This window comes from Gymnodraco acuticeps, unplaced genomic scaffold (assembly GCF_902827175.1).
Source record: "Gymnodraco acuticeps unplaced genomic scaffold, fGymAcu1.1, whole genome shotgun sequence".
Taxonomy (NCBI): Eukaryota; Metazoa; Chordata; class Actinopteri; order Perciformes; family Bathydraconidae; genus Gymnodraco; species Gymnodraco acuticeps.
Window position 1 is genome coordinate 328920 of NW_022990392.1, and position 27326 is coordinate 356245.

The 27326-nt window shown below is 42.5% G+C and overlaps 1 protein-coding gene across 1 annotated transcript in view; it reads left to right on the plus strand.

Moving 5' to 3' along the window:
* The window catches only part of LOC117551614 (neural-cadherin-like), a 508256-nt gene that overhangs the window by 194337 nt on the left and 286593 nt on the right, over window positions 1–27326 (plus strand). The window contains exon 7 of the mRNA XM_034224543.1: window positions 26749–26891. Within this exon, the coding sequence (XP_034080434.1) occupies window positions 26749–26891 (143 nt within the window). The remainder of the gene's footprint in view (window positions 1–26748; window positions 26892–27326) is intronic.

Below are 27326 nucleotides of genomic sequence, written 5' to 3' on the forward strand. Positions count from 1 at the left end.
GCTACCAGCAGGGCCGGCCCGTAGCACTGGCGTTATAGATGTGTTATTTAATATTGTAGTTATTGCCTGTACAGCACTTTGATCAACTGAAGGTTGTTTTAAATGTGCTATATAAATAAATAAAGATTGAGATTGAGATTTTATGCATTTTTCAGAAAAAGTGGTAGTTTGGTAAACAGTGACATCAACGACATGTTTGGTCTGTAAAATGCCAGAAAAGTAAAAGAATGGGAGATAAATATCCCAAAGTCTCCACATTTTATTATATTTTTAATGTGTTTCTGGTCCTCTTTCAGTTGAGACAGTGTAGATCAAGGATGTGTCAGGATGTAGAACTCTTGTGTGAACATTGGATAAAGCCAGGTTCATATTCTTGTTTCATGTTGTTGACATATGAGTCAAAGGTTTGCACAGAGCGAAATATCTTTGTGTTGCGCCATAAATCAGAAAATACTGCAAGTCATTTCCTGCATTTGTCTACTGATAAAGTGTGATATGAATAATCTACAGGCTTTCAGATTGCTGTAGTTCACTAAACAACCTCTCCACGGACCCGGTTCCGGGGCCGAAATCGCGTCATTTGCAGGAAACAACGTCTAAGGAACCTTAATATTTAATAAACTATGAATATTTTATATCCATATAACGGGAAAAAAAACTGATCTTTTTAATTTTCTTTTTTTTTAAAAACACACAATGCTAACAGTGACCCTCTGAATTAGCCTCGAGCGAAAAATGCTAACCTATTACTGCACCGAAAATCACTCTTAGCTCCATTATTACTTATCCTAGCTGCACATCCAACACATCGTTTATGATCGTAAAGACAAAGAATCTAACGATGCCCACCTCAACACTGAAAGATACAAACTCGCGACGTTATCAACAAAAACGTACATCAAAACATGTGGCGCTAGGTAGCCTAAAACGCTAACATGGCTTACCTTCATCTTTGTCTGGTCTAAACTGGTCTTCAATGGCATTAAAACGATAAAAACGATGCTGTAGTTAATCCATAGGTTAATATCCAATGTGACTGTGTCCCCTTTGAAATGTTCTGATAATCTATAAGCAATAAAACTGCAATTCCGTTTTCAAATATCAGAGCAGGGGTATTCCTACGCTCTGAAGCAAGATTGCATGAGCGAAGACGGCACCTTTTTTTTAACATGAGTGTGTGCGGGATGATTTCCCTTCGATTCTATTGGCTCTAACGGTCAGAAAGAGATCTCACATGTCAAAATTGAACAAGGGGGGCCAGAGATAAGGAAAATCCACCCAAATGGCCACAGAAGAGGTTTTCTTTGCTAAATCTGTCTAAAAAGGTCAAATATCACTTGTTTTGCATCAATCTTGATACAGGGTACTTATTATATGGTGTACTTTGGATTAATAAAGCTTTTAGTCTACTAACCCATCATCCAAGGTTAGTTTTCACTATAAGTACAAAATAATTTTTGGACGGACACTATAATTTACAGTTTTTTACCATGTTCAATCTGAATTTTCTTTAAAATAAAAAACCTCTATATAGATTCTGACTTTTCTACATCCAATTCACAAGTTTATCATTACTTTGAGAAAAAAGATTATTAATTTAACCCTTTTAGAAGGGAAGATAATGGTCATTTGTTCTGGGAATGTCATTTTCAAGCCTGAAACCTGAAAAACAGGCTTGGGGCTTAACAGAACGACATGTTTGGTGTTGAAAATGTCAGAAAAAGTGAAAGACTGGGAGATAAATATCCCCAAATCTCAAAATGTTATTATATTTTGTGTGTGTTTGTGGTCCTCTTTCAGTTGAGACACTGTAGGTGAAGGATGATTTGTTAGGGCTGGGTCAAAAGTTCAGGACCTACAATGGCAGAGACCAGATGGATTCAGTCTTTTAACAAAGTTTAATAAAGGAAAAAAGGAGCAACTAAAAAACAATCCACAAAATGAAGGTGGATCTAGTTCACGCCAGTGGCAGCGGCAGGACTCAGGCTGGCTCGAGCAGACACTGAAAAAACAGAGGAAAAAACAATGTTACTCTTCAACAAAAACAGCGAGAGAAAATCACACTAAGCTAGGATACTACGACGTTCAGCTCTACCGAGTGAGACGGAATTATCTGGCACTCGAGTGTGAACATGACCAGGGTTTTATGGAGGAGTTGATTAGATGAGTACAGGTGCTCCTCATTGTGAACCAGCTGAACCTTCTAACGATCACCACACTGCACAGGAGAGAGAGAGAATACAGAGGGGAGGAGGAGAAAGCAAAACACCTAAACCATAACAGTACTCCCCCCCCCCCCTTCCTAACGGACGCCTCCTGGCGGCCTTCCTGGCTTGTCAGGGAATTCCCTATAGAAATATTCCAGGAGGGTGTGGTCCAGGATAAGGGATTTTGAGATCCAGGACCGTTCTTCAGGACCATATCCCTCCCAGTCCACAAGGTATTGGAAACCCCGACCACGCCGCCGAATGTCCAGCAGCCGGCATACTGTAAATGCAGGGTGATCGTCAATGAGCCGGGGAGGTGGGGGGGGGTCAGCCGGAGGAGAGAGTGGACTAGAGACAAAGGGCTTGAGCAGAGACACGTGGAATGAGGGATGTACTTTGAGAGCAGGAGGAAGGCTAAGGCGGACGACACTGGGATTTATGACACGTTCGATTGCATATGGACCAATATATCTTGGGGCCAACTTGCGCGACTCAGTCTGGAGTGGCAGGTCACGAGCAGATAACCAGACCCTTTGGCCGACCTGGTAGTCTGGAGCGTGGGTTCGGTGGCGATTTGCCAGCCTCTGGTTACGGGCAGCAGTCCGGGTGAGGGCTGCTCGGGCTTCACGCCAGACTCGGCGGGCACGACGGAGATGGGCCTGGACTGAGGGAACAGTCACTTCCGTCTCCTGGCTGGGGAACAATGGGGGCTGGAAGCCGTTAGAGACCATAAAAGGGGACATACCTGTGGCGGAACTGACCAGGGAGTTATGGGCGTATTCCACCCATGCCAAGTGCGAAGACCAGGAGGCAGGGAGACGGGCAGCGACACAACGTAAGGCTGCCTCCAGGTTCTGGTTGGCCCGCTCTGGCTGGCCGTTAGTCTGTGGATGGTAACCCGAGGAGAGACTTGCAGTGGCCCCCAGTGCCTGACAGAATGCCTTCCAAACCCGGGAAGCAAACTGGGGACCCCGATCTGAGACAATGTCCTGGGGAATCCCGTGAAGCCTAAAAACATGGGACACTAGGAGGTCTGCCGTCTCCAGAGAGGGCAGCTTGGGCAGGGGGACATAATGGACAGACTTGGAGAAACGATCAACAATGGTGAGGATGGTTGTATTACCTTCTGACGGAGGAAGTCCTGTAACGAAATCCACAGCAATGTGCGACCAAGGGCGGTTAGGTATGGGTAAAGGGCGTAGGAGGCCAGCAGGAGCACGGTGAGAGGATTTACTGCGGGCACAGACAGAGCAGGCAGAGACAAAAGCCCTGGTGTCAGCAGACATGGTCGGCCACCAAAACTTCTGCTGGATTAGGGTCAAAGTTCTGTGAAAACCTGGGTGACAGGTAACTTTAGAAGAGTGCCCCCACTGGAGCACTGGAGATCTCACGGAGGAAGATACGAACAGCCGATCGGAAGGACAGGCCGCTGGGGCATGATTTCATTTCATTTAAAACCTTTATTTAGACAGATAAATCCCATTGAGATCATTGATCTCTTTTTCAAGGGAGACCTGCTCAAGTAGTTCCACATGAAACATAACAACATAAATAGAACAACAAAAGGACATCATACAGCATCATTTACATAATTATCCACATAAACAGGTACCTATAGCTTCCGATTGAGTAGCATCCAACCCAGCTTTAAAAACATTTAGTGGCACCAGATTGTTCAGTTTCCATTTAATTTGCAGACTATTCCAAGACAGAGGAGCTGCGCATCTAAAAGCTGTCTTCCCTAAGACAGTCCTAGCAGTTGGCACATTTAATAAAACCACAGCATTCGATCTCAGGCAGTAGCCACTTACACTTTTCCGTGAGATCATTACATTACATTACATTGCATTTAGCTGACGCTTTTATCCAAAGCGACTTACAATAAGTGCGTTCGTCCAACAAAATACAACTTGAAGAAAACAGAATCATATAAGTACATCAGGTTTCAAAGAGCAAAAACATTTCAAGTGCTACTCAACTGGCTTTAGAAAAGCCAGTCCTTTATTAGTATAAAAGTGCTTCGTTAATAGTTCTATCGCTCGAAGTGGAGTCGAAAGAGATGAGTTTTCAGTTTGCGCCGGAAGATGTGCAAGCTATCTGCCGTCCTGATGTCAATGGGGAGCTCATTCCACCATCCTGGAGCCAGGACAGCAAACCCACGTGTTTTCGCCGTTGGGAACTTGGGTCCCCCTCGCAGCGAGGGAGGCAGCGAGTCGTTTGGCTGATGCAGAGCGTAGTGCACGCGCTGGGGTGTACGGTTTAACCATGTCCTGGATGTACGAAGGGCCAGATCCATTCGCAGCATGGTAAGCAAGTACCAGTGTCTTGAAGTGGATTCTAGCAGTTACCGGAAGCCAGTGAAGCGAGCGTAGGAGCGGAGTAGTGTGGGAACATTTAGGAAGGTTGAAGACCAGACGAGCCGCTGCATTCTGGATGAGCTGCAGAGGTCGGATGGCACATGCAGGTAGACCAGCCAGGAGGGAGTTGCAGTAGTCTAGGCGTGAGATGACGAGAGCCTCGACCAGAACCTGAGTCGCTTTCTGTGTCAGCTGGGGACGTATCTTCCTGATGTTGTAAAGCGTGTATCTGCAGCAACGGGTTGTAGCAGCGATGTTTGCAGTGAAGGACAGGTTGTTATCTAGGGTCACACCCAGATTCCTTGCAGTCTGAGTCGGGGAAACAACTGAGGTGCCGATGTTGATTGTTAGGTCAAGAGTGGGACAATCTTTTCCCGGAAGGAAGAGCAGCTCAGTCTTGTCAAGGTTGAGTTTGAGGTGATGAGCAGACATCCACTGAGAGATGTCAGCTAGACAAGCAGAGATGCGTGCGACGACCTGGGTCTCTGAGCGGGGAAAGGACAGAATTAATTGGGTGTCATCAGCGTAGCAGTGGTAAGAAAAACCATGCGGGCTAATGACTGATCCGAGCGAGTTTGTGTACAGGGAGAAGAGGAGGGGACCAAGAACAGAGCCCTGAGGGACCCCCGTAGTTAATTGACAAGGGTCGGACTCAGACCCTCTCCAAGTCACCCTGTAGGTACGGTCTTTCAGGTATGAGGTGAGGAGGGAAAGTGCAGAGCCTGAAACTCCAAGTTTTTGGAGAGTGCGAAGGAGGATCTGATGATTCATCGTGTCGAATGCAGCAGACAGGTCCAACAGGATGATGACAGAGGAGAGGGATGCAGTTTTGGCAGTGTGCAGTTCCTCCGTGACAGCAATGAGAGCAGTTTCTGTGGAGTGACCTGCCTTGAAACCAGACTGGTGCGGATCCAGAAGGTTGTTCTGATTGAGATAACAGGAGAGTTGTTTAAAGACAGCGCGATCAAGTGATTTAGACAGGAACGGGAGGAGAGAGACAGGCCTGTAGTTTATAACATCAGACGGGTTGAGAGTGGGTTTCTTTAGGAGAGGGTTTACTCTTGCCTCCTTGAGACTGTTTGGAAAGTGACCAGAAGTTAGAGAAGTGTTGATGAAATGGGTGAGAAACGGTAGAATATCAGGAACGATAGTCTGAAGGAGGTTTGAAGGGATAGGGTCCAGAGGACAGGTGGTAGGGCGGGCAGAGGTAATGAGGGTAAGAACCTCACTTGGAGAGAGAGGGGAAAAGGAGGTAAGTGTGTTGGTGACCCAGCGGTGAGTAAAGGTGAGTCAGAAAAAGAAGAGCGAATATCATCAACCTTTTTTTCAAAGTGGGTAACAAAGTCGCTTGACAGAAGTGAGGAGGGGGGAGGAGCTTTTGGAGGGTCCAAGAGGGTGGAGAAGATGGAAAATAGTTTTTTAGGATTGGAATAGGAAGATTGGATCTTATCTTGAAAGAAAGTGCTTTTTGCCTGAGAGATCGAAGCAGAGAAAGAGGAGAGGAGAGCTTGATAGGTTAGGAGGTCGTCACGATGTTTGGATTTCCACCATTTCCGCTCTGCTGCCCTAAGGACGGTTCTATTAGCACGCAGTGCATCATTTAGCCAGGGAGCAGGAGGGGACTGACGAGCCTGCCGAGATGTGAGAGGACAGAGCGAGTCCAGAGTGGATGAGAGAGTATAGAGGAGAGTTTCTGCAGCAGAGTTTGGAGGCAGGAGTTGGAACGAGTCAGAGGAAGGGAGGGCTGAGAGCACCGACGAGGCAAAGGTAGAGGGGGAGAGGGAGCGAAGGTTACGGCGGACAAGTGCAGGATGAGAAGAGATTAGTTTGTTATGTTTGGAAAGGGGTAGAGAGAATGAAATGAAGAAGTGATCGGATGTGTGGAGCAGGTTTACAGAGAGGTTAGAAGTAGCGCAGTTCCTTGAGAATATGAGATCAAGGACATTGCCAGCTTTATGAGTCGGTGGGGACGGAGACAGTGAGAAAGCAAAGGCGGTTAACAGAGATGTTAGTTCGTCTATCTTCCCCGTCTGGAGGTTGAAGTCTCCGAGAAGTATAGCGGGAGGGCCAGTTTCAGGGATGTGTGAGAGGAGATTATCTAATTCTTCCAAGAAGTCCCCCAAGGCGCCTGGTGGACGGTAGAGAACAACATTGGTTAGCTGTATAGGATGGGTTACTGTGACTTCATGGAATTCAAAGGTGGAAGGAGTGAAGTTAGGTAGCTTGAAGAGGGAAAAGCTCCATTTGGGAGAGAGCAGGAGACCAGTGCCACCTCCTCTGCCAGTTGGTCTGGGTGTATGGGAGAAGGAATATGCTGTGGAGAGAGCTGCTGGGGTGGATGTGTTGGATGGAGTAATCCAGGTCTCAGTGAGAGCAAGGAAATCCAGAGACTGCAGGGAGGCGTAGCCAGAGATAAAGTCAGCCTTAAGAACAGCTGACTGGCAGTTCCACAGGCCACCTGAAACTAGATGTTGGATCTCAGTGGAGCATGTGGGATAGACGAGAGCAGGCCGGTTATATCGATTACGAGATACACGGGGCCAGTGATAATTGCGAGAAGACACATGAACAGGAATGGAGAAAATACACATGATTATAGCATGAGGGGCTAAACAACCAAATAAAATGAAACAAGATCAGGGAGCAGATATAAGATGGAAGTTTCCCTAACATGGCTTTGTATATAAAAATGTACCAGTGACTGAGCCTCCGTACAGTTAGTGAAAGCAAACCAGCCCTTGCATACAGGGTACAGTGATGGGTTAATGCTTTACAGTTTGTCACACATCTTAGTGCACTGTGATACGCAGCATCTAACTTGACCAGGTAATTGGCAGGTGCATTCATATAAATCAAATCACCATAGTCCAGCACAGGTAAAAAGGTCACAGTGACTAGCCTTTTCCTGGCCTCAAGCGAGAAACAGGACTTGTTCCTGTAGAAGAAACCTAGCCTAACCCTCAGCTTTTTAAGCAGGTTATTGACATGAAGCCTCCTTAATGGAGGGACCTGCACAATACATCACAGTATCATCCGCATAAAAATGTAAAGTAGCTTCATCCACATTTTCACCTAAACTGTTGATATATATGGAGAATAAAAGTGGACCTAAAACAGAACCTTGGGGAACACCATTAGCAATGTTTAACCACTCAGAAGACAGCCCATCAAAGTGAACACATTGGGACCTTTCAGAGAGGTAGTTCACACACCACCCCACTGCATGGCTGGACATGCAGTGGGCCAGCCTTTGCTTTAAAAATGTGATGATCGACGGTGTCAAACGCTTTTGAAAGGTCAATAAATAGAGCTGCACAACTCTGCTTATTATCTAAATCACTCGCCACATCATTCACCACTTTCATTGTGGCAGTGATGGTGCTGTGTTGCTTTCTGAAGCCTGACTGATGTTTAGACAGGATGTCATTTGTACATAAAAACACCTTTACCTGTTCACTCACTAAGCGTTCAAGAACCTTAGCCAGAACTGACAACTTAGAGATTGGCCTATAGTTATTTAATAAGGTGGCCTCCCCTCCTTTTAGCAAAGGCAGGACATACGCTGACTTCCACACTTTTGGAATTGTGTTAGTGCTGAGGGAGAGGTTAAAAAGAGTAGTGAGAGGTGGAGCAATACAATCTGCAGCTATCTTTAAAAAGAAAGGTTCTACGTTGTCCGGGCCAGCCGGTTTCTTAGGATCTAACTTGGTTAAAGCATAAAACAACATCAACAGTAAAAGGGGTAAAACTAAAAGGGTTTTCCAACACACGTTTTTCAGAGTCACATACTGTAGTGTTCACAGAAGCAGAGTTAGTGACAGAATCAAAAAGAGAACCACAGGATACAAAATGCTCATTAAAGCAATTTAGCATAGTAGCCCTGTCCGATATAGTGCCAGATGCTGTGGTAATGCACGGAGGTAGATCATTACGGATATCGCCGGTGGATAACGATTGAATGGCTTTCCAAAATGTTCCAGGATTATTCAGATTCTTTGTGGTTACTGACAGATAGTACTTTGATTTAGCACTTTTGATTTGCGATGTGAAGCTATTCCTTAGCTGCCTAAAACGCAGCCATTCTATCTCTGAGCCTGATTTCCTAGCCTTTGCCCAGGCCTTGTTTCTCTCATGAAGGAGACTGTACAGATTAGCAGAAAACCAAGGATTGTCTCGTCCCTTTACTCTAAATTTACGCAGGGGTGCATGTCTATCAATGATCTCCATAAAACCAAGAAACAATCGGTAGGGTTGGCAGGTATGCTAGGGCGCCAGATCTGGGGAGGCTGGCAGCTCTGGTTGGTGCTCATCCTAATTTTCGGCCTTGATATAACAATATTCATAATTAAGTAAATGTAACACCCTTTCCCCCCCGGTTACACTTTTCATTTGCCCTGTACGATGGGCGCTGTAAGTGATGAAAATGGGGGATGTTGGCTTATCAGGCACACGCAGCTCACAGCCAAAGTGCGAGTGAGCGTGGGAGCGTGTCTGCCCAGGAAGTGAGATGCACTGTTTATTCTTTTGGGACACACCTGTCAGTAGCAGTAGCACTGTGTGGATTTTGAGATTGTAGTTATTTGGAAGAATTTAGATATTGATTGACCGACTTTGCCACAATTTCCAAAGAGCATTTACTCTTATATGATACCTTGGTGAGTTGCATGTGAAAATACGGATGCTAAATATGTATTTTAATGAAATTATCGATGCTAAATCAGCCGCAGCTAACCGTTGCTAACGCGTTAGCCTAGCGTGTATCAGTGTTGCTTTAATGTGTGCGGAGCGGAGGAAGGTGAAGCTCACTGCAAGGAGCTATTGTCTGTGGTTTTGGCGGTGGTCTTCACGTTTGCTTTGCCGCCTTTTGTGGCACATTGAAGGGGCATTGACCACAGCTTAGTCTATTGTTTGTTGGGGAAGATGAGCAAAGTTGAGCTAACTGTGGCTGGCTATATGTTGGTTGAAAATGAGTTTAGTACACTTTGTTAAAATAATAACATGTGTGACAGATGTGTTAAATAAGCTGACTGATAATTGTTGTATTTATAATTGTTTGTTTCATATAATTTTAGGAACATGTTCAGTGTATTTTGTTGATTTGATTAAGATACAGAGAAGTGCTGTTTCAATTTGCATTTACACTATTGTATAAGCATTCATTTGACTCTTGGCCTTGTTGTCAGGTCGGGTCTTTTTTCTCTGCTTATCTGCTGGTGTACTGTGGCGAATTGCAGTCTGGAGAGCTACCCATCGTCCTACTGTATCAAAAAGGAAGATAACTGTTACACTACCCACAACGGTGGTAGGACAATAACTTGTGCATCTTTTTCTCTTCACAAGAAGTCAAGAACTGATTGATTATTGATTGTTTTGATACTATGATGAATATTTTATAACTATATGTGTATAGAAGTAATTTGATAAGTTTTCTTTCATTTTATTCAAGAGTCTGAAATAAGATTTCAAATGCAGAGTCCTGGTTCCAAAAATTAGAATATATAGCAGTGTTTCCCCTAGGATAGAGTCATAGCAGCGGTGCTAAGGCACGCGGGCCAAGCAAAATGTGAGCGAAGAGCGCGTGGAATTTTTTAGTGCGTGTGAAGTGCGCCCCGCCAATATGTTTCTACAGTATGTGTCTGCCAGCACAAGAAAGGCTCTTGAGGCTCTACAGGTGTATTTTGCTAAATCACCTTTATTGAACATACTGTTCAGTAACACAAATACTACACATCCACATAACAAGCAATCAAAATAAAATGTATGCAATTTAATTATTTTAACCTGCTTTATTTGGGGGTGGACCTCACCTCCTAGGGGGTTCTGGGGGCATGCACCCCCGGGAAGATTTGTTTTTAAATGTTGAAGTTAAATGCATCAATCTGGTGCACTTTGAGCACAAACTGAATTTATGGATACAGCTCTCAACACTCAGATGAAAGGGAGCTGCATACTTTTCAATAATCCAAACATCTTTAGAATATGATCACAACCAATAACAAATAATTTAAACCTCTTTATTCTTATTTTATGTTACCTAGTTAGCATTCTTTCTTTTATTTATGCATATTTTACTAATCACTCTTTTTTACAACTATATTAAATAGATAAAGGTGTGCTCTGTCTCTCTCGCTCTCTCTCTGTCTCGCTCGCTCACAGAGGCTGTGTGCTCCTCCGTGGCGATGACTGAGCGCCGCTGCTGAATCTATATAGGGGAAACACTGTATAGCTTAGCTATTCAAATTAAATAAAACCATTAGTTTATATTAAATAGGGATATTTAAAACAGAAGTAATAACACTAAATTATATCAAAATAGTTATAAAATAAATAGGTACAAATAATTAGAACCAGGATACTTTCAAATTCAATAACACGGTAACTGAATATACAGCATATGTTAATAAAATGTTTATCTGAAAGAAAGAGGGAACGGAGAATAAATATTATAGCTTTCTTTACCTTTTCCAAACAATGTCTGCTTTGTGTCTTTTCACTTTTGCAGAGTATCCATTTTCTCCTGAGCGACCTAGACTTCTGATTAGGGTTGGGTCTTGGGTAGGGTTGCCAACTTCCAGAAATGGAGAAACGGGACACATGAAGATTTTCGGGTTTCTGGCGGATTTAGTTACTTTTTTTGTTACTTTATTTCGGTTTTAGGGTTAGGTTAGGGTTATGTTATTTAATTCTTTTGGGGGAGCCAGCCCCTAGGGTTCGAAAATGTTTTTGGGGGTCAAACCCCCAAAACCCTCAAAATGCATAGAAAACTATGCATACCTATAACACAATACAAACACAATGGTCTTACACCTGCATTAGGTACATCACATTGTACATCAGGAATGTTCAAATCGGACAGGTGGGCCCTAGGGACATCTGGGCACCTCGATGTACAATTGGCTATTTTGTCCAAAATGTTAAAAAATAAAATATTTGAAAAATGGTATTAAGTAATGCAAAGTATACATGATGTCAACATGCACTGTACATCATTATTAGACTTAATGTTATCCTTCAACCAACCATTTTCCCAGCATTTTCCCATCAATCAGCTGACTGACTCTCACACACACACACACACACACACACACACACACACACACGCACACACACACACACACACACACACACACACACACACACACACACACACACACACACACACACACACACACACACACACACACACACACACACACACACACACACACACACACACACACACACCCCATTTGTATTGTATTATTGTATGAGAGAGGTTCCAGGTTGAATTGAGGCGAATATTTGTAATGTTCAGAGGTTGTTGTGTTTAATATTCATGAGAATATTTGTCATTGTTCAAATGATAATAAACATTAGCATAAAGCATATTTGTCCACTCATATGTTGATAAGAGACTTGAAAAATATTCCTCTATGGTACATTTAGAACAAATAAAAAATGTGCGATTAATTTGCGATTAATCGCGATTAAATATTTTAATCGACTGACAGCCCTAATATATATATATATACATATATATAGAGTGCAATAATTATTTCATGCTAAATGAAGCTCTGTTAGATATCACTAGATCCTGTTACAGCGTAATATTAGTACATAACGATTGATGTCACATTAGCATTATTACTAGCTAGCCGCTAGCTGCTAACTGCCGCCTCGTTAATATCAAATCCATGATAACAACAAATCATTACCATGCTGTCATGAATGCACGGTGCTGTTACGTGTACGCAAATTGACGTGCTTGATGTGAACGAGCATTTTGGTTAAAGTTGCGCATGCTCTATGAGCGCACATACGGGTACTTCTTAGGCATGCTGGGTAATCTGTGACGTTTCACTCTCTCAAAAGTTGGGCCATTTTATCATCATGCGCTAATGAGCAGCTCTCATAGGAATGAATGAGGCCCCGCCTCCCCAGGGTTGCGTTCCGATAATCCAAAAATTAGCTCCTAAATTCTAACCCTATCTCCTATTCCTTGAACTCTGAGTGAAACGTCACGAGGTTAAGGGATAGTGGATAGGAGAATTCAAAAGGACTTAGGAGAAGAGACTGCGGTGTTTAGAGAATCCGAATGCACTTTCACTATCCGACGTGTTTATGATGCGCCAGCGGACGTCATGAATGTGCGTCTGCTGCTGTGGGGAAACTATGGAAACTACAGTTTTCTATACAGCGGACTACAACATGGATGTTTAATAAGAACGAGGGACTACTGTAAACTCATCTAGAGACTCTGCACCGTGCTCTGATGCTGTTGTGTTATGCTTTATGAACATGGACAACAGAGAAACATATTCTTCATGACCAAAGTTGGAATTGAAATAAAAAAGGAAAGTGAAACTTATGCTTGTCACCCTCTCCCTCCGGTCCACACATGCCTGGCGCCGTGGGAGGGCCAGGGAGGGCCAGGGAGGGCCAGGCCCTCCCATTTGACATTCCTGCCCTCCCCCAATAAACACGATTTTATTATTTCTAAAAATAAAAAATATATTTTTATTTTTATAATTATAAATAAACTGTGAACTTTTATGCTACGATGTATGTGATGTCAGATAGTAGGCTACTAAAACAAAAATATCGCAGGCTACGTCAAATAAAGGCATGTGTCTGTTGTGATTTGTGATCCGTCCACATTTAGACCAATCAAAGCGTCACACTCTGCCGCCTATTCTGGATTTGTTTATTGTGCATTCTGTAGACTCCCATTTCTGTTTGAATTACACAATGGACATCAGAAATTGGCTCAAAAGGTCTAAGGATTTATTAAAACGAAATAGCGATGAAAGAACTGCAGCCGATGGTGCTGCTGGCGACCCTGCACCTGCCGTTGCAGCAGCACGCCTTACCCCCTAATCGCACCAGGAGCGTCTGCGCTGCGTTGCACTGCGGCTGTGGCGTTTTTAGCGATCGCGGCCACTCTAGTCAATGGGTGCTATTCCACCAGACACGCTGCGCCGCGCTGCGCCGCGGCTCGAAGCGTCCCAGAAGCTCCTCGCCGCAAGGAATTTCTAAACTATAGGATGAATCCTATTTTTGACGCGGCGCAGCGCGGCGCAGGCAGGAAGTGGAATGTTGTTCCAACAACGTCGCAGCGCGGCGCAGACGTTCCTGGTGCGATTAGGGGGTTACCCCCTAATCCCAACAGGAGCGTCTGCGCTGCGTTGCGCTGCGGCTGCGGCGTTTTTAGCGATCGCGGCCACTCTAGTCAATGGGTGCTATTCCACCAGACCCGCTGCGCCGTGCTGCGCCGCGTTGCGCCGCGCTGCGGCTCGAAGCGTCCCAGAAGCTCCTCGCCGCAAGGAATTTCTAAAATATAGGATGAATCCTATTTTTGACGCGGCGCAGCGCGGCGCAGGCAGGAAGTGGAACGTTCATCCAACAACTGCGAGGCTGCACACACGACGCTCCGCTTCCGCAACGTTTTGAAACGACGCAGGAGGAGGTCGCAGCGCGGCGCAGACGCTTCCGGTGGGATCAGGGGGTTACCCCCTAATCCCACCAGGAGCGTCTGCGCTGCGTTGCGCTGCGGCTGCGGCGTTTTTAGCGATCGCGGCCACTCTAGTCAATGGGTGCTATTCCACCAGACACGCTGCGCCGCGCTGCGCCGCGGCTCGAAGCGTCCCAGAAGCTCCTCGCCACAAGGAATTTCTAAAATATAGGATGAATCCTATTTTTGACGTGGCGCAGCGTGGCGCAGCGTGGCGCAGGCAGGAAGTGGAATGTTCATCCAACAACTGCGAGGCTGCACACACGACGCTCCGCTTCCACAACGTTTTGAAACGCGCCTGGTGGGTTAGGACGCAGGAGGAGGTCGCAGCGCGGCACAGCCGCAGCGCAGACGCTTCCAGTGGGATCAGGGGGTTAATGTCACAAGCTTGACCTCGGCAAACCTCGGGGCTGAGTTAGCGAGCCTTGACTCATCAAGGCGGCCGCCACCAACGCTGTCCTCTGAGGCACAGCTCCTTGTGCCCCTACCATCACCACCTGCGTTGCCACACCCTGCACCACACCCGCCAGCATCCTCCTCCTCCGTGCCGGTGCCTCCACTACAGACGCTACCTTGCAGCACATCAAGAGGTAGGCCTACTATTGGGCCAGCAACCGCTCAAAGACCAACAGCCCCAGATGATCTTGGGGTTAATAAACCCAACCAGGTGAAACTGGATCGTTATCCAGGGAGATTGTTTTCAGGAAAGAAGCGCACTTTTGCCGCTTTATGGTACAACAACAGACCATGGCTTGAATATTCGTTAAAAGCAGACGCAGCCTTTTGTTTCCCCTGTAGACATTTTAAACAAGTAACTACGTCTTCATCTGATGTGGCTTTTACTGTCAAATGTTTTTGCGACTGGAAACACGCATTACAGACTGATAAAGGACTGCTAAGACATGCCGCATCAAAAGAACACATTTCATGTGAGAGTGTGTGGAGAGAGAGACAGATACGCAAGGAAACAAATAAGGAAATAAGTACTTTGGTGCAGATCAGCTGGCACGGAGCCATTATTACGTGTCAGCTGTTGTTGATATTATAGCTTTTTTAGCTTTCAACCAACTCCCTCTCAGAGGTGACCACGATTCACTCCACAGCATGTCCGAGTGCAGTGCATATAGGAAAATAAACCATGCCCAAGGCGGGCTAAACAGTTAATCGTCTCCGTCTCTACTATTTCTCTCCGAGTGCATCGATGAGGAAGCTGCCATCCGTAACCAGTGTGCCTTGCTCGTGATTTACCAGTGTTTGTGCTGCCACGCACACAATGTTTCAAAAGTGGTTTCTATGTTGCCCTTTATTTGTGTATGTATTTACGATAAGTGTGCGTCTTTACGCAATGCTGTTGGCCTTGCTGTTTGATATATATTGTGCCGCAGGCCCGCAGCACGTGACTGTTTTGTGTGCCCTCCCATGAAAATCATATGCCCTCCCTTTAGATTTGTTCTGGCGCCGGGTCTGGGTCCACATTAATACAAATGATCCCAATACGTATGATTGTATGAACTATTAAAATATCATAAAATTAATACAAATGTATTTATTATAAACGTTAGTCCTTAACATATATCACTGTGTAGGCTATATCACCATTCAAACATCTTTTAAAAGTTGAACAACCTCCACACAGCTCAGTGAAATGTTGACTTTATTTGATCATTTCAGTAAAAACTAACGTTCATATTTCTCTTTTTGATTATAATACTGATGAACGTTCAAAACAAAGCACTTTGGCAACTTACCACGTACGTTTTAAAATGCTTAATAAGCACCGTAACTTTCATGATATAATTTCTCCCATTATCGTTTGTGTCCGTGAACGGCCGACTGTTGAGTGACGGCAAATGCTGCGGCTGCAATGCATTGTGGGGCAGCATTTTCTCCTCTCCTTTCGGTTAGGGAGGTCCAGTGGTTCCTAAGCTAAAGGAGGTTATAAAGGAAGTTTGAAACCTCCTTTCCTTTCATTTGGAGAATTGGAATGGCACTTATCATGGCTGCCACTGAGGGACTTCCGGGTCATTTCACTCCGTTAGGAAGGTTCCTAAGCTAAATGGACTATTGGAATGGGCCCCAGTTCTTATTATACATCCATGCTTATTACCCGTCGAGTCTGAACAGTTCACAAGAGAGCACGCTCGTGAACTGTCAACGGGGGGAGGCGGTGTTATGCCGTGTGTGCATGCACCTCGCGGGAGCGCGCACAGCGTAAAGCAAAACCTCCCAGACGTGTTGATCTGAACGGCAAAGTACGGTTTGGAAACTATATAATTTCCTTTTGGAGGGCATGCATAACACGGCATAACACCAGAGCCTCGCTGCGGGGAAACGTTGGCGCTGTTCCGAGTTTGTTCTAATCTGTCAAAATGACAGACTGCTTTCAGATTTTTCCGTCATTGATAAATAAAATATTCGGTTAACGCGACCACTGCTGTCCCGGCAACATCAGTACCAAGCGAGAGAGTTTTTTCCAGAGCAGGGGATATTGTAAACGACCAAACATCCCAGTTTACAAATACCTGGAAATGTGGACATTCTCATATTCCTAAAAACCTGTCTGATGATGCTGAGTGAGTGACTAGTGAGTTTGAGTTGAGTTACTTGAAAAACTAAAGTGAAACTTGATTTATTTTATTGCAGGGTCTGATTATTACATGTCCTTGTTTATTTGTGAGATGCAGTGGCACAAAGAACATGCCTACTTTGTTTGGGAGTACTATAGATACAAAAACACTGGTTTTCTTGTTCCAGTCTGTTACTGTCACTGTTTTTGACACTTTAAAATACTGCTATCCTACTAAAATGCTGTACAAATCAGATGTATTATGTAATAAAGAAATATTTTCAGAGTAAAAAAAAATGGAATTGAAAAAAAAAAGTGTAATAATTGTTTTCTTTATTATTCAATATCGCGATAAATACCGTACCGTGGACTTGTTATCGCGATATTATCGTACCGTGAGTTTTCGGTATCGTTACATCCCTAATGTATACTAACCAGACATATCGTTTTAAACTGGAGAGATAAAAAAATATGCATAAATAAAATAGTACAATAAGATATGAATGAACAACAAAAATAAAATACGTTACATGTATTTGTTATTGGCTATGGCAGGTTATTGGTTATGTTCACATACTTATTTAATTATTCAAATGTAAACCCATCTTTTTCTTATGGGTGTTTAGAGTTGTACCCCCTAGATCTAGTCTCTAGTAATTCTGCTTAAAGTGCATCAGATTGAAGCATTTTACTTTAAAATGTTCAAACAAGTTTAGCTTTCAAGCGCAGCCGTGGTTCAGAGATGCATGTGTAAGGCCAAAAGAGTTCAAAGCTGAGGTTCAAAGTGCTACTCTAAGATACAAAGACAAAACTGAAGGGGAATTTCAGAGAAGCTCAGCTCAGTTTGGTATGCCTGGGCTGGTAAGAAATGCATGTCAAGGCAAGTTAGCTTGGATGGGATGTATGTATTCAAACATTGGTTTGGATCAAAGCGTCTTGTTTGCAAGCTTTACATTGGATTTTAAAAGGAGAGCATTTGTTAGTTTTGGATCATGCATTTATCATCGTATTTATTGCTAGATTGCATGAGTACTGAATCTGTAACCGTATGGTTGGAGGATTCTTCGTGTAGTGTTATGATGCTGTTTTACATTTGTTGCATACTTTGACGCAAAAGGGCGTGCATTATGTTTAACATAAATTCATATTTATTGTTTTTTGCTGAAGAAGCAGAACATTGCACATGCTGCATACTGTCGGCTAGGTCTTATGAAAAATGCATCTATAAACAATAATGTACCTGTTTAAACATAAAATAATAAAAAGTCCTGCTTACAATTAACCCGCAAAACACACTGACTGACCATATTCAGCATAAATACACAACTTTTGTTGAGGAAGGAGTGGTTATAGTGCTGAAATTAGCCAATATAAGCAACACGTATTGCAATGTTTTACACGACACACTCATCATTGTCCATCTCTATCACACATTTTTCACCAATTTTGCTCACCTGAAAATACAGAAACACAAGCAGAACAATTCAAAGTAGCTGAATATTGTCCGCTTGACATTCTAAATATCATAGTTTCTATCGAGCCTGAACATTTATCAGATAAAGTGTTGCAGTTAAGAATCCTAAAATTCGGAGAAGACTTCACATTTTGCCACTACAGGTTACCTCTTATTGATGTCAAGAGTTTTTTTGAACGTGTTTGTGGTTAGATACTTGAAATAAGGACTGTGGTTAACACAATATTTGTTGACATAAAACACGTCAGTAAATACTCCATTCCAAAGATTCTGAAGCTTCTACAGTATGTGTCATAAAAACAGCTGTCTGCAAACAATTGCCTACATAAAAGACAAAAGTCATCACGCTGACACAAGCTTTAGCCTAGCATTTGTGATGCGCAGCCATGCGACTGCAATGAAGTTTGTTTATAGTTTATTATTAGCTTTTTATGTTTGTCGTTGCACAAAGCTTATTTTCTGCAATATACCGAACTCCAATAGGGAAATCCCAATGCTTGTTGTCGAGGGAGCCCTTTGCGATGTTAACTTCCGGCTCGGCCTACATGTATACATCATCACTGCACCACACTATAAAACAAAAAACAAAAGTGCTTTTTACAAAATAATATGTTTTCCATGTCTATCAATAGTCCGGGTTTCATTAATTAATTAATAGGCCCAATATTACTGTGAGTCCAACACATTGTGCCGGAAAACCTAATTTTAGGGAAATCACAGGAAGAGACAGTTTCACAATCACCAATCCACCACTTTACTCTTCTCACTCTTTCACATGTTAGATTGCAGGTACAGTGCTCTATGATGGGGGGTGTGATTAAGGATGGGTGGTGTTAGAAGTCTGTGATGCTACTGGGAAACTTTCTTTACATCTATGCTGTATGTTCACATTCATGAGGTATGGTAGTTATTAGAATGGTATCTAAACGTGACATTTCTTAAGGTTATTTTGAATTTTGCCCCGCGGTAGTTCTGTATTCTGCCCCTTTAAATGTCCTTGTTTGTGTTTTTGCTGCTGTTCAGGGACTGATTAACACCTGGGGCTCACTGAGAAGCAGTGGCGAGCCATCAGGGCTCTCTAGGCCCTCTGTGAGGGCCTAAGATATTCTAAAAAATAATATTTGAAAACATAAAAAAAACATTTTTTTTAAAATATTTTTTTTTAATATATTTTTTTGTTAAATGTTTCATTAGTTTTACCTAAATAACTTGATTTAATTGTATTTAAAATAACATTTCCAAAGAAATAAATCCTTCGAATCTGCCTGTTCAGTTTCTGTTGGAATGTGAAGGGTTAAATGCCATCTCTGCAAGTTATGTGAAGACGGGAGAGCTTGTTGGTCCCTCTCTACATTCACAGAGGGCCCGCTATAGTAACTCAACGAGAGAGTAATGTCAAATGACAGTACAATTGACCAATCATATCTTCCCTCTAAATGAGCGGGCTTTATTTTGGCGGACTTTATGACAAGTTCCGCCCGCTGTGAGGTTTATACATGTGTTTGAAGTGGTGCAGTGACGCATCCTAAAAGCCGGAAGTAAGCTGCGCTCGGGTTCCCTCGACAAAAAAAGAGGGCCTAGGTATAAAAGTCACAGTTCGCCACTGCTGAGAAGCCATCAGCTAGCTGGTGTAACAGGAAGTGCTAGGCGTTTTGAAAAGATACCTCTCACAGGATATTAAGCATCTCAGTACGTGGAGTTTGCACATTGCACAAATTGCACGTCTCGGGGTGTTTTCTACAGTGATGTAAGCCCTGCTTTTCTGAAAAGTTGACATTTTCCACTTACTAAAAAGACGCTGGGTGCCGTGCTCTTTCTCGAGACGGCCATATCTGAAGGAACACTCTGTTTGAATTTGAATCAATTGCAAAAGGACACTGGCGCTATGTGTTATGACCCTAAGCCTATGGGAGCATAACCAGGATTGGAGCATGACTCCTGGATGTTTCTACTGATTTCCTGAAAGCTGGTTTGAAATGTTTTCAGTATATTGTGCTCCTGTGATCACAACTAAGAAGCACTCCAAATGGAAGTTCACAGAAAGGCCATCTTGCGGCTGCAGGTGTTACCTTTCATGTAATTCCCTTCTGATCCAGTGTTTGCTCTGCAGATTGAAAAGAAAATCTTCCAGTGTTTCATTCCCACGATGTCACACTGAATAATTGGCACAAAATCTCAGCCTAAATATGTGACTTCTGATCGTTTACGCCAGTGGTTCTCAACTTTTAATTTGCACAGGGCCCCCTTATCCCTTATCCATTGTACAGGTCCCTATCACCCCTTTCATCAGTTTTAATTGTCTTCCCTGAATAAATAATGATGATTATTTTATATGATGTAATTAATAATGCAGTCCTCATTGAAAATAATGCCAATAATCATATTATTAAACTGGACGATTGGAATATCATGATCATTAGTTTCCTCGGTGCATCTGTATTTCTGAAGTGATGTACCGCTTAGAAATTTGACATTCAAACTTTAATTAGTCCTTTTTATTGATCTGAAAGCCACTTTGAAGACAAGGCAAGGCAAGTTTATTTATATAGCACCTTTCAACACAAGGCAATTCAAGGTGCTTTACAAAAATGAAAGACATTCAGACAAAGGCATTTAAAAACAGTAAAAGATAATAAAAGAAACATTAAAATAAAAAGTACATGAATAAAAAGTTACAGTGCATTAAGATATGAATAGTTCACACAGAAGTTCCACTTTACTGATGAACACAACGGCTCAGTTTCAATTAAAATGAAAAGAAGCGACAAAAAGATAAGTCTTCAGCCTGGATTTAAAAGTAGTCAGAGTTGCAGCGGACCTGCAGGTTTCTGGGAGTTTGTTCCAGATATTTGGAGCATAATAACTGAACGCTGCTGCTTTACCATGTTTAGTTCTGACTCTGGGGACAGAAAGCTGACCAGTCCCTGAAGACCTGAGAGATCTGGATGGTTCATAATTTAGCAGGAGGTCAGACATTTATTTTGGGCCTAAACCATTCAGTGCTTTATAAACCAGCAGCAGTATTTTGAAATCTATTCTTTGACACACAGGAAGCCAGTGTAAAGACTTCAGAACTGGAGTGATGTGATCCACTTTCTTAGTGTTAGTGAGGACTCGAGTAGCGGCGTTCTGAATCAGCTGCAGCTTTCTAATAGATTTTTTAGTGAGACCTGTGAAGACACCATTGCAGTAGTCGTGTCTACTGAAGATAAAGGCATGGACAAGTTTTTCCAAATCCTGCTGTGACATTAGTCTTTTAATCCTAGATATGTTCTTTAGGTGATAGTAGGCTGATTTAGTAATTGTTTTAATGTGACTGTTGAAACTCAGGTCAGAGTCCATGACTACACCTAGATTTCTGGCTTTATCTGTTGTTTTGAACATTGCAGACTGAAGCTCAGCGCTAACTTTTATACGTTCTGACTTCGCTCCAAAAACCATTACCTCAGTTTTATCTTTGTTTAATTGGAGAAAGTTCTGACACATCCAGTCATTGATTTGTTCAATGCACTTACTCAGTGTTTGAATTGGAGCATAGTCTCCTGGTGAAATTGTTACGTACATTTGTGTGTCATCTGCATAGCTATGGTAACTTATTTAGTTGTTTTTCATTATCTGAGCCAGTGGTAGCATGTAGATGTTAAAGAGAAGAGGCCCCAAGATGGAGCCTTGAGGAACCCCACATGTCATATTTGTCAACTCAGATGTGTAATTACCTATAGAAACAAAGTTGTTTCTGTCCTTTAAGTAGGATTCAAACCAATTTAGAACTGTTTCCGAAAGTCCCACCCAGTTTTCCAGTCGGTCTAGTAATATGCTGTGGTCAACAGTGTCAAACGCAGCACTGAGATCTAATAATACTAACACTGAAGTTCTGCCACTGTCTGTGTTTAAGTGGATGTCATTAAAGACCTTTACAAGAGCAGTCTCAGTGCTGTGGTTTGGACGAAATCCTGACTGGAACACATCAAAACAGCTTTTTAAATGCAAGAAATTACTCAACTGTTTAAAGAATACTTTTTCAATGATTTTACCTAGAAATGGGAGGTTTGATATGGGCCTGTAATTGTTCATTACTGAAGCATCTAGATTATGCTTTTTTAAGAGTGGTTTAATGACTGCAGTTTTCAGGGCCTGTGGAAAAACACCTGAGTGAAGAGACTTGTTTACTATATGAAGTAGATCTGAGGCCATGCAAGGAAAAACATTTTTGAAAAACCCTGTTGGAATAATATCAAGGCAGCAGGAGGAGGATTTCAGAAGTTGTATGATGTCCTCTAGGTTTTTATCATTAATCTGATGGAATTGTGTCATGGTGTTTGAATTCATATTAGGTGGACACAGACACAAAACATTTGCTGTACCTGATGCAGAGGCACTGACTGCTTGTCTGATTTTCTGAATTTTGTCAGTGAAGAAGGAGGCAAAATCATTGCACGCCCTGGTCGATAGAAATTCAGAGGCTACTGACACTGGGGGGTTAGTTAGTCTGTCGACGGTAGCAAGCAAGGCACGTGCGTTGTTTTTGTTTTTGGCAATGATATCAGAGAAGAAAGACTGTCGGGCAAATTTCAATTCCAAATTATAAAGGCCAAGTCTCTCTTTATAGATTTCAAAGTGCACCTGGAGATTTGTTTTTCGCCACCTGCGTTCAGCTTTTCGACACTCTTTTTTCTCTGTTCTCACGGTCATGGCCTTTCTCCATGGAGATATTTTCTTCCCAGTCACTTCCTTTACCTTAGTTGGAGCAATGGCATCTATAACATTTTTAGTTTTTGAATTAAAATGATCTACTAGCTCATTTACTGAGATGTTAGCAGGGGCAAGTGTGGAAGAGAAATTCTGAGTAAACATTTCCCTAGTATTTTCAGTTAAATATCGCTTTTTGGTTACCTCTTTTTGAACATTTTTGTGAACAGAAATAGAGTTCTCAAAGAAAACACAGGAATGATCAGAGAGTGCAACATCAGTCATCACAACCTCAGAGATATTCAGACCCTTTGAGATAATTAAGTCCAGAGTGTGCCCCTTATTGTGCGTGGGCTCCGTCACATGCTGAGTCAGTCCATAGTTATCAAGAACACAAAACAGTTCTTTAGCCCCTCTGTCCTGGGGGTTGTCAACATGGATGTTAAAATCACCAACAATGACTAGACGGTCAAAGTCAATACACACTATAGACAGCAGTTCAGTAAAGTCATCAAAAAAGCTTGCACAGTATTTGGGTGGTCTATAGATATTTAGGAACAGAGCTCGAGAGGAGCATTTCAGCTGAAGGGCCACATATTCAAAAGAAGCAAAGTTCCCATAAGATGTCTTCCTGCATTGAAGGGAATCATTGAACAAAATAGCAACTCCACCTCCTCTCTTATGCATTATTTCCTGACTCATAAAACTAAAGTTGGGAGGTGTTGATTCGATAAGAACAGCTGCACTGTTATTTTGTTCAATCCATGTTTCCGTTAAAAACATAAAATCGAGATTGTGCTCAGTGATAAAATCATTGATTAAAAATGTTTTACCTGCCAAAGACCTGACATTTAATAAAGCTAGTTTAAGTTTGTTGAACACACTATCAGTCATGTTTTTTGTAACAAGCTGTGGCTGACATGGAATCACTGCTAAATTAGATACACTCACACAAACTTTTGAGCGCTTCCTGTGTCTAAACTGATTCACCACTCTTAATCTATTACCTATCAACACAGATATCGGCAAAGCTACTGGCAGGCAGGACCCCGGCATGTCCTGGAAAGAGTTGAGAGTGCCATACGCCCATGAGCCTGGACCCAGCATATATCAGTCAGTGTTTGCGTTTTTTACACACACATCCTTATCAGGCTTCGGAGACAGCAGTCTTGAAGGGGGGGAGGACGTTTTGGTCCGAATGATTGTGGTAGGCATGGTGACGGGGGTGTTGTTGTGCGTCCAGGGGGAGGAGGTGGTTGACGTAGGCACGGTGACGGAGACAGGGGAGGTGGTGCGCGTCTCTGCTTCGGTGATTTTGATGGCCGTCGTTGAGGAGCGGGGGTAAAGGACATGCTGCCAGCCCTGCGTATCGCCCTAGTTTGGTTATTGAACTCCAGGAAGGAATCGGTGCCAACCCTCTATCTCCTTCATGTGTTCAGCAATCTCCAGGAGGGTGAAAGGGTGAACAGAGAGTAGAGAGAGCTGTGGGGTGAAGGAAGAGTATCCTGAGAGGTGATAGGGGGGGTGAAGGGCGGTGGAGACTCCTCCATTTGTCTCCCACAATCAAGACATTCCTCAGGCGGGTGCAGTGATAGATTTTCAAGGTTTTCTGAGCGATGTGTTGTGTCTTTCTCTTGTTTTGATTCCTCTTGTTGCTTGTCCTTGGCAGAGGGAACAGATTGATGACGCAGGCAGTTGAATATGTTAGAGATAAACAATTTCACTCCTGACTTGTTCAGGCAAACTCCATTTGCCTTGAAAAGATGTCTGCGGTCCCAGAAAAAGTTAAAGTTGTCAATAAAATGGACAGAATGGTCAGTACAGACAGTTGAAAGCCACGTGTTCAGTGCAAACAATCTGCTGAATCTCTCCACTCCTCTTCTGACTGGCGGTAGAGGGCCACTGATGAACACATCTGCATTTAGAGAGCTGACAGTTTCCAACAGACATTTAAAGTCTTAAATTGAAGACGCATCACCCAGCATGGATTCAGTTCAACACTCCATTTCCTGCATTATTTTTGTATGCATCAGTTTAAGGTGGAAACGTCTTTAATTAGGAGAAAAAACATGATTGAGGTTACAGGGGACACTTAGAAAATATAATATCATATATTGCATTCTGGCTCTCGTGCATTATGTATTGCATTCAAATATTTACCATCCTGTAAATCGACGCTTGTCATTCAATGTCATCCCTGAAGTCAACACACATGTAGACATCATTTTCACCTCCCTCCTCTTTTTGTCTTTTATTTGTGCAAATAACCTCTTTTAACATTCATGTGGCACCTATCCTCTTCAATGATGGCCAAATGAATGAATTTAAAGACATGTGTTAACCCCAGGACTTAGAAATCTCACGTGTTTCAGAATGATTTCTTCTCATGTTCAAAAACGTTTTGCACTTTTAAAGCACCTCTCACATATCTGAGAAGTGCTAATACTATGAGAATAAAGTTATATTACAAACATAATGACTATATAGTCATATCATTTCAATATTTATTGTTTTCTTTTGGTTATTTCTCTGTAGATATGCTCTGTCAAAGCACCATTTCCTTTAGAACAGATCAAAAGCATTTATCTTTTTTATCCACATTTTTTCATGTTTATTTCAACTTATTCTTTCTTAAAAAAGTATAAAGCTAACCCTGTTCATGTTCGTTTGCCGACCTTGGATTTGAAATACCAAGGTCCCTTGAATAACTGAATAACTAATGACACTATGGATGTTATGATTGTAGAGTGACTAGGGGTGTAACGGTTCACAGAAGTCACGGTTCGGTTCGTACCTCGGTTTGGAGGTCACGGTTCGGTATGGTTCGGTACAACAAGAAAAAGCAAAAAAAAGTCCCAAATGCATAATTCCAGGTTTGTTGTTATTTATGATTGAACAGTAGTGCAAGTTTCAGTTTAAAAATAAAGAACTCTTTTTTGAATAATTAACTGTATTAAACAGTTAAAAACAAACCATACACAGTACACTCAGATGGCCATATTATCTATAATGGCTGATGTCAAACAAAAAGGTTTCATCAAGCTGTAAAACTAAAAAGAATGTCTTGAAAATATTACATCATAAATAATAAGAAAGTGTTTCAAGAGCGCAAAGTCGTTGAAAAACATATGCCAAAAGCTTCCGTTATTTATTTTGGTCTCACGGCTTTCATGTCTCTTGGCTTCTTAAAAACAGCGGGGATCAGCTGTTGAACTGCTGTTGTCTTTTGCCGGGCTCCGGTGATTGGCAAATCTGGCTGATGCCTTCTGATATGATTTAGCATGTTTGGCGTGTGTTACCATTAGCATACCGCACCACTGTAGAACAACGGCGACACACCGTCCTCGTCCGATCCACCACTCGCACACTCCATCGTTATTGTAGTCCACAGGGAACCCGAAATGTTCCCACACAGCTGATTTAAAAGAAGCAGGTGGGTTCTAGCTCCTGTGTGTTATCTGAAATCGCCATACTAACTTTTCTTCTTCTTGTATTTTGTTCGTTTTGTTGTTGTGTTTCTTCTTGTTCTTCATTTGTTGTTTAAGGGCGGCTGGCAAACAGCTTTTAGATGCAATACCGCCCCCTGGATTATATATAGTGTAGTGGATACTGCCCTGAATGACAGACTTTTTTCCCACTCATAAAAAAAAGGCGTATTCGTCGTGTGACTGCGTGTGCCGAACCGTGACGTCCGAACCGTGACGGTACGGGACGACTACGGATACCGTTACACCCCTAAGAGTGACAGAAGATATTCGGTGCATTTGGATGATCTGTTTATGGCTTTGGTTGTTTCTTAGCATATTTTTGCTGACGCACTGAGCTAATGGTGGACATTGAATTAGATGGAAACCATTGGAAACTATGACAAAACTTGAATGTCTTTCATTCTCACCCTCAGTGAAAGGCCTTAGGAGTGCAGGCGAGGTGCTGATGTGTCTTTCAATGTTTGTTTTTTTAATCAGATACCGGACCTTCGTCTCAGAGGATGCCGGTCCCAACACGCTTGTTGCCACGGTGCTGGCGAAGGACCCTGACGGGGACGGGATCACGTATAAGATCAACACAGGAAACGAGGAGGGCAACTTTATCATCGACAGCCAGAAAGGTAAGACATGTTGGATTACGCATTAGTCTGTGCTTTTTTCTTGTTTTGTGGTATCTCTAAGTTTGAATGGATTTAGATATCATTTTGGGTTGGTTTAAGTTATAAAGCTAGGTCAAACAATCAAGTAAAAGAAAAGCAAAATAATAGGAATGGATAAATAAAGACATTTATAAATAAATGCATTCATTAACAAATAAAACTGCAACAGGCAAAGGCCCCATTGGATACATTTTTTCTCTTTGATTTCTCCTTATTTTATTTTTGTTGTATTTTTTATATTCCTATCAGTCACCTGTTTCTTCTTATAACTTCTCTTGGCCTATTGTATGTTTTTGAATTAGCTAAAAATGGGTTTACCAATACTTAGGATTATTTATCTAAACGGCCCAAAACAGCTACATCACACATTTACCTTAACTGTACATTTTATGCTCA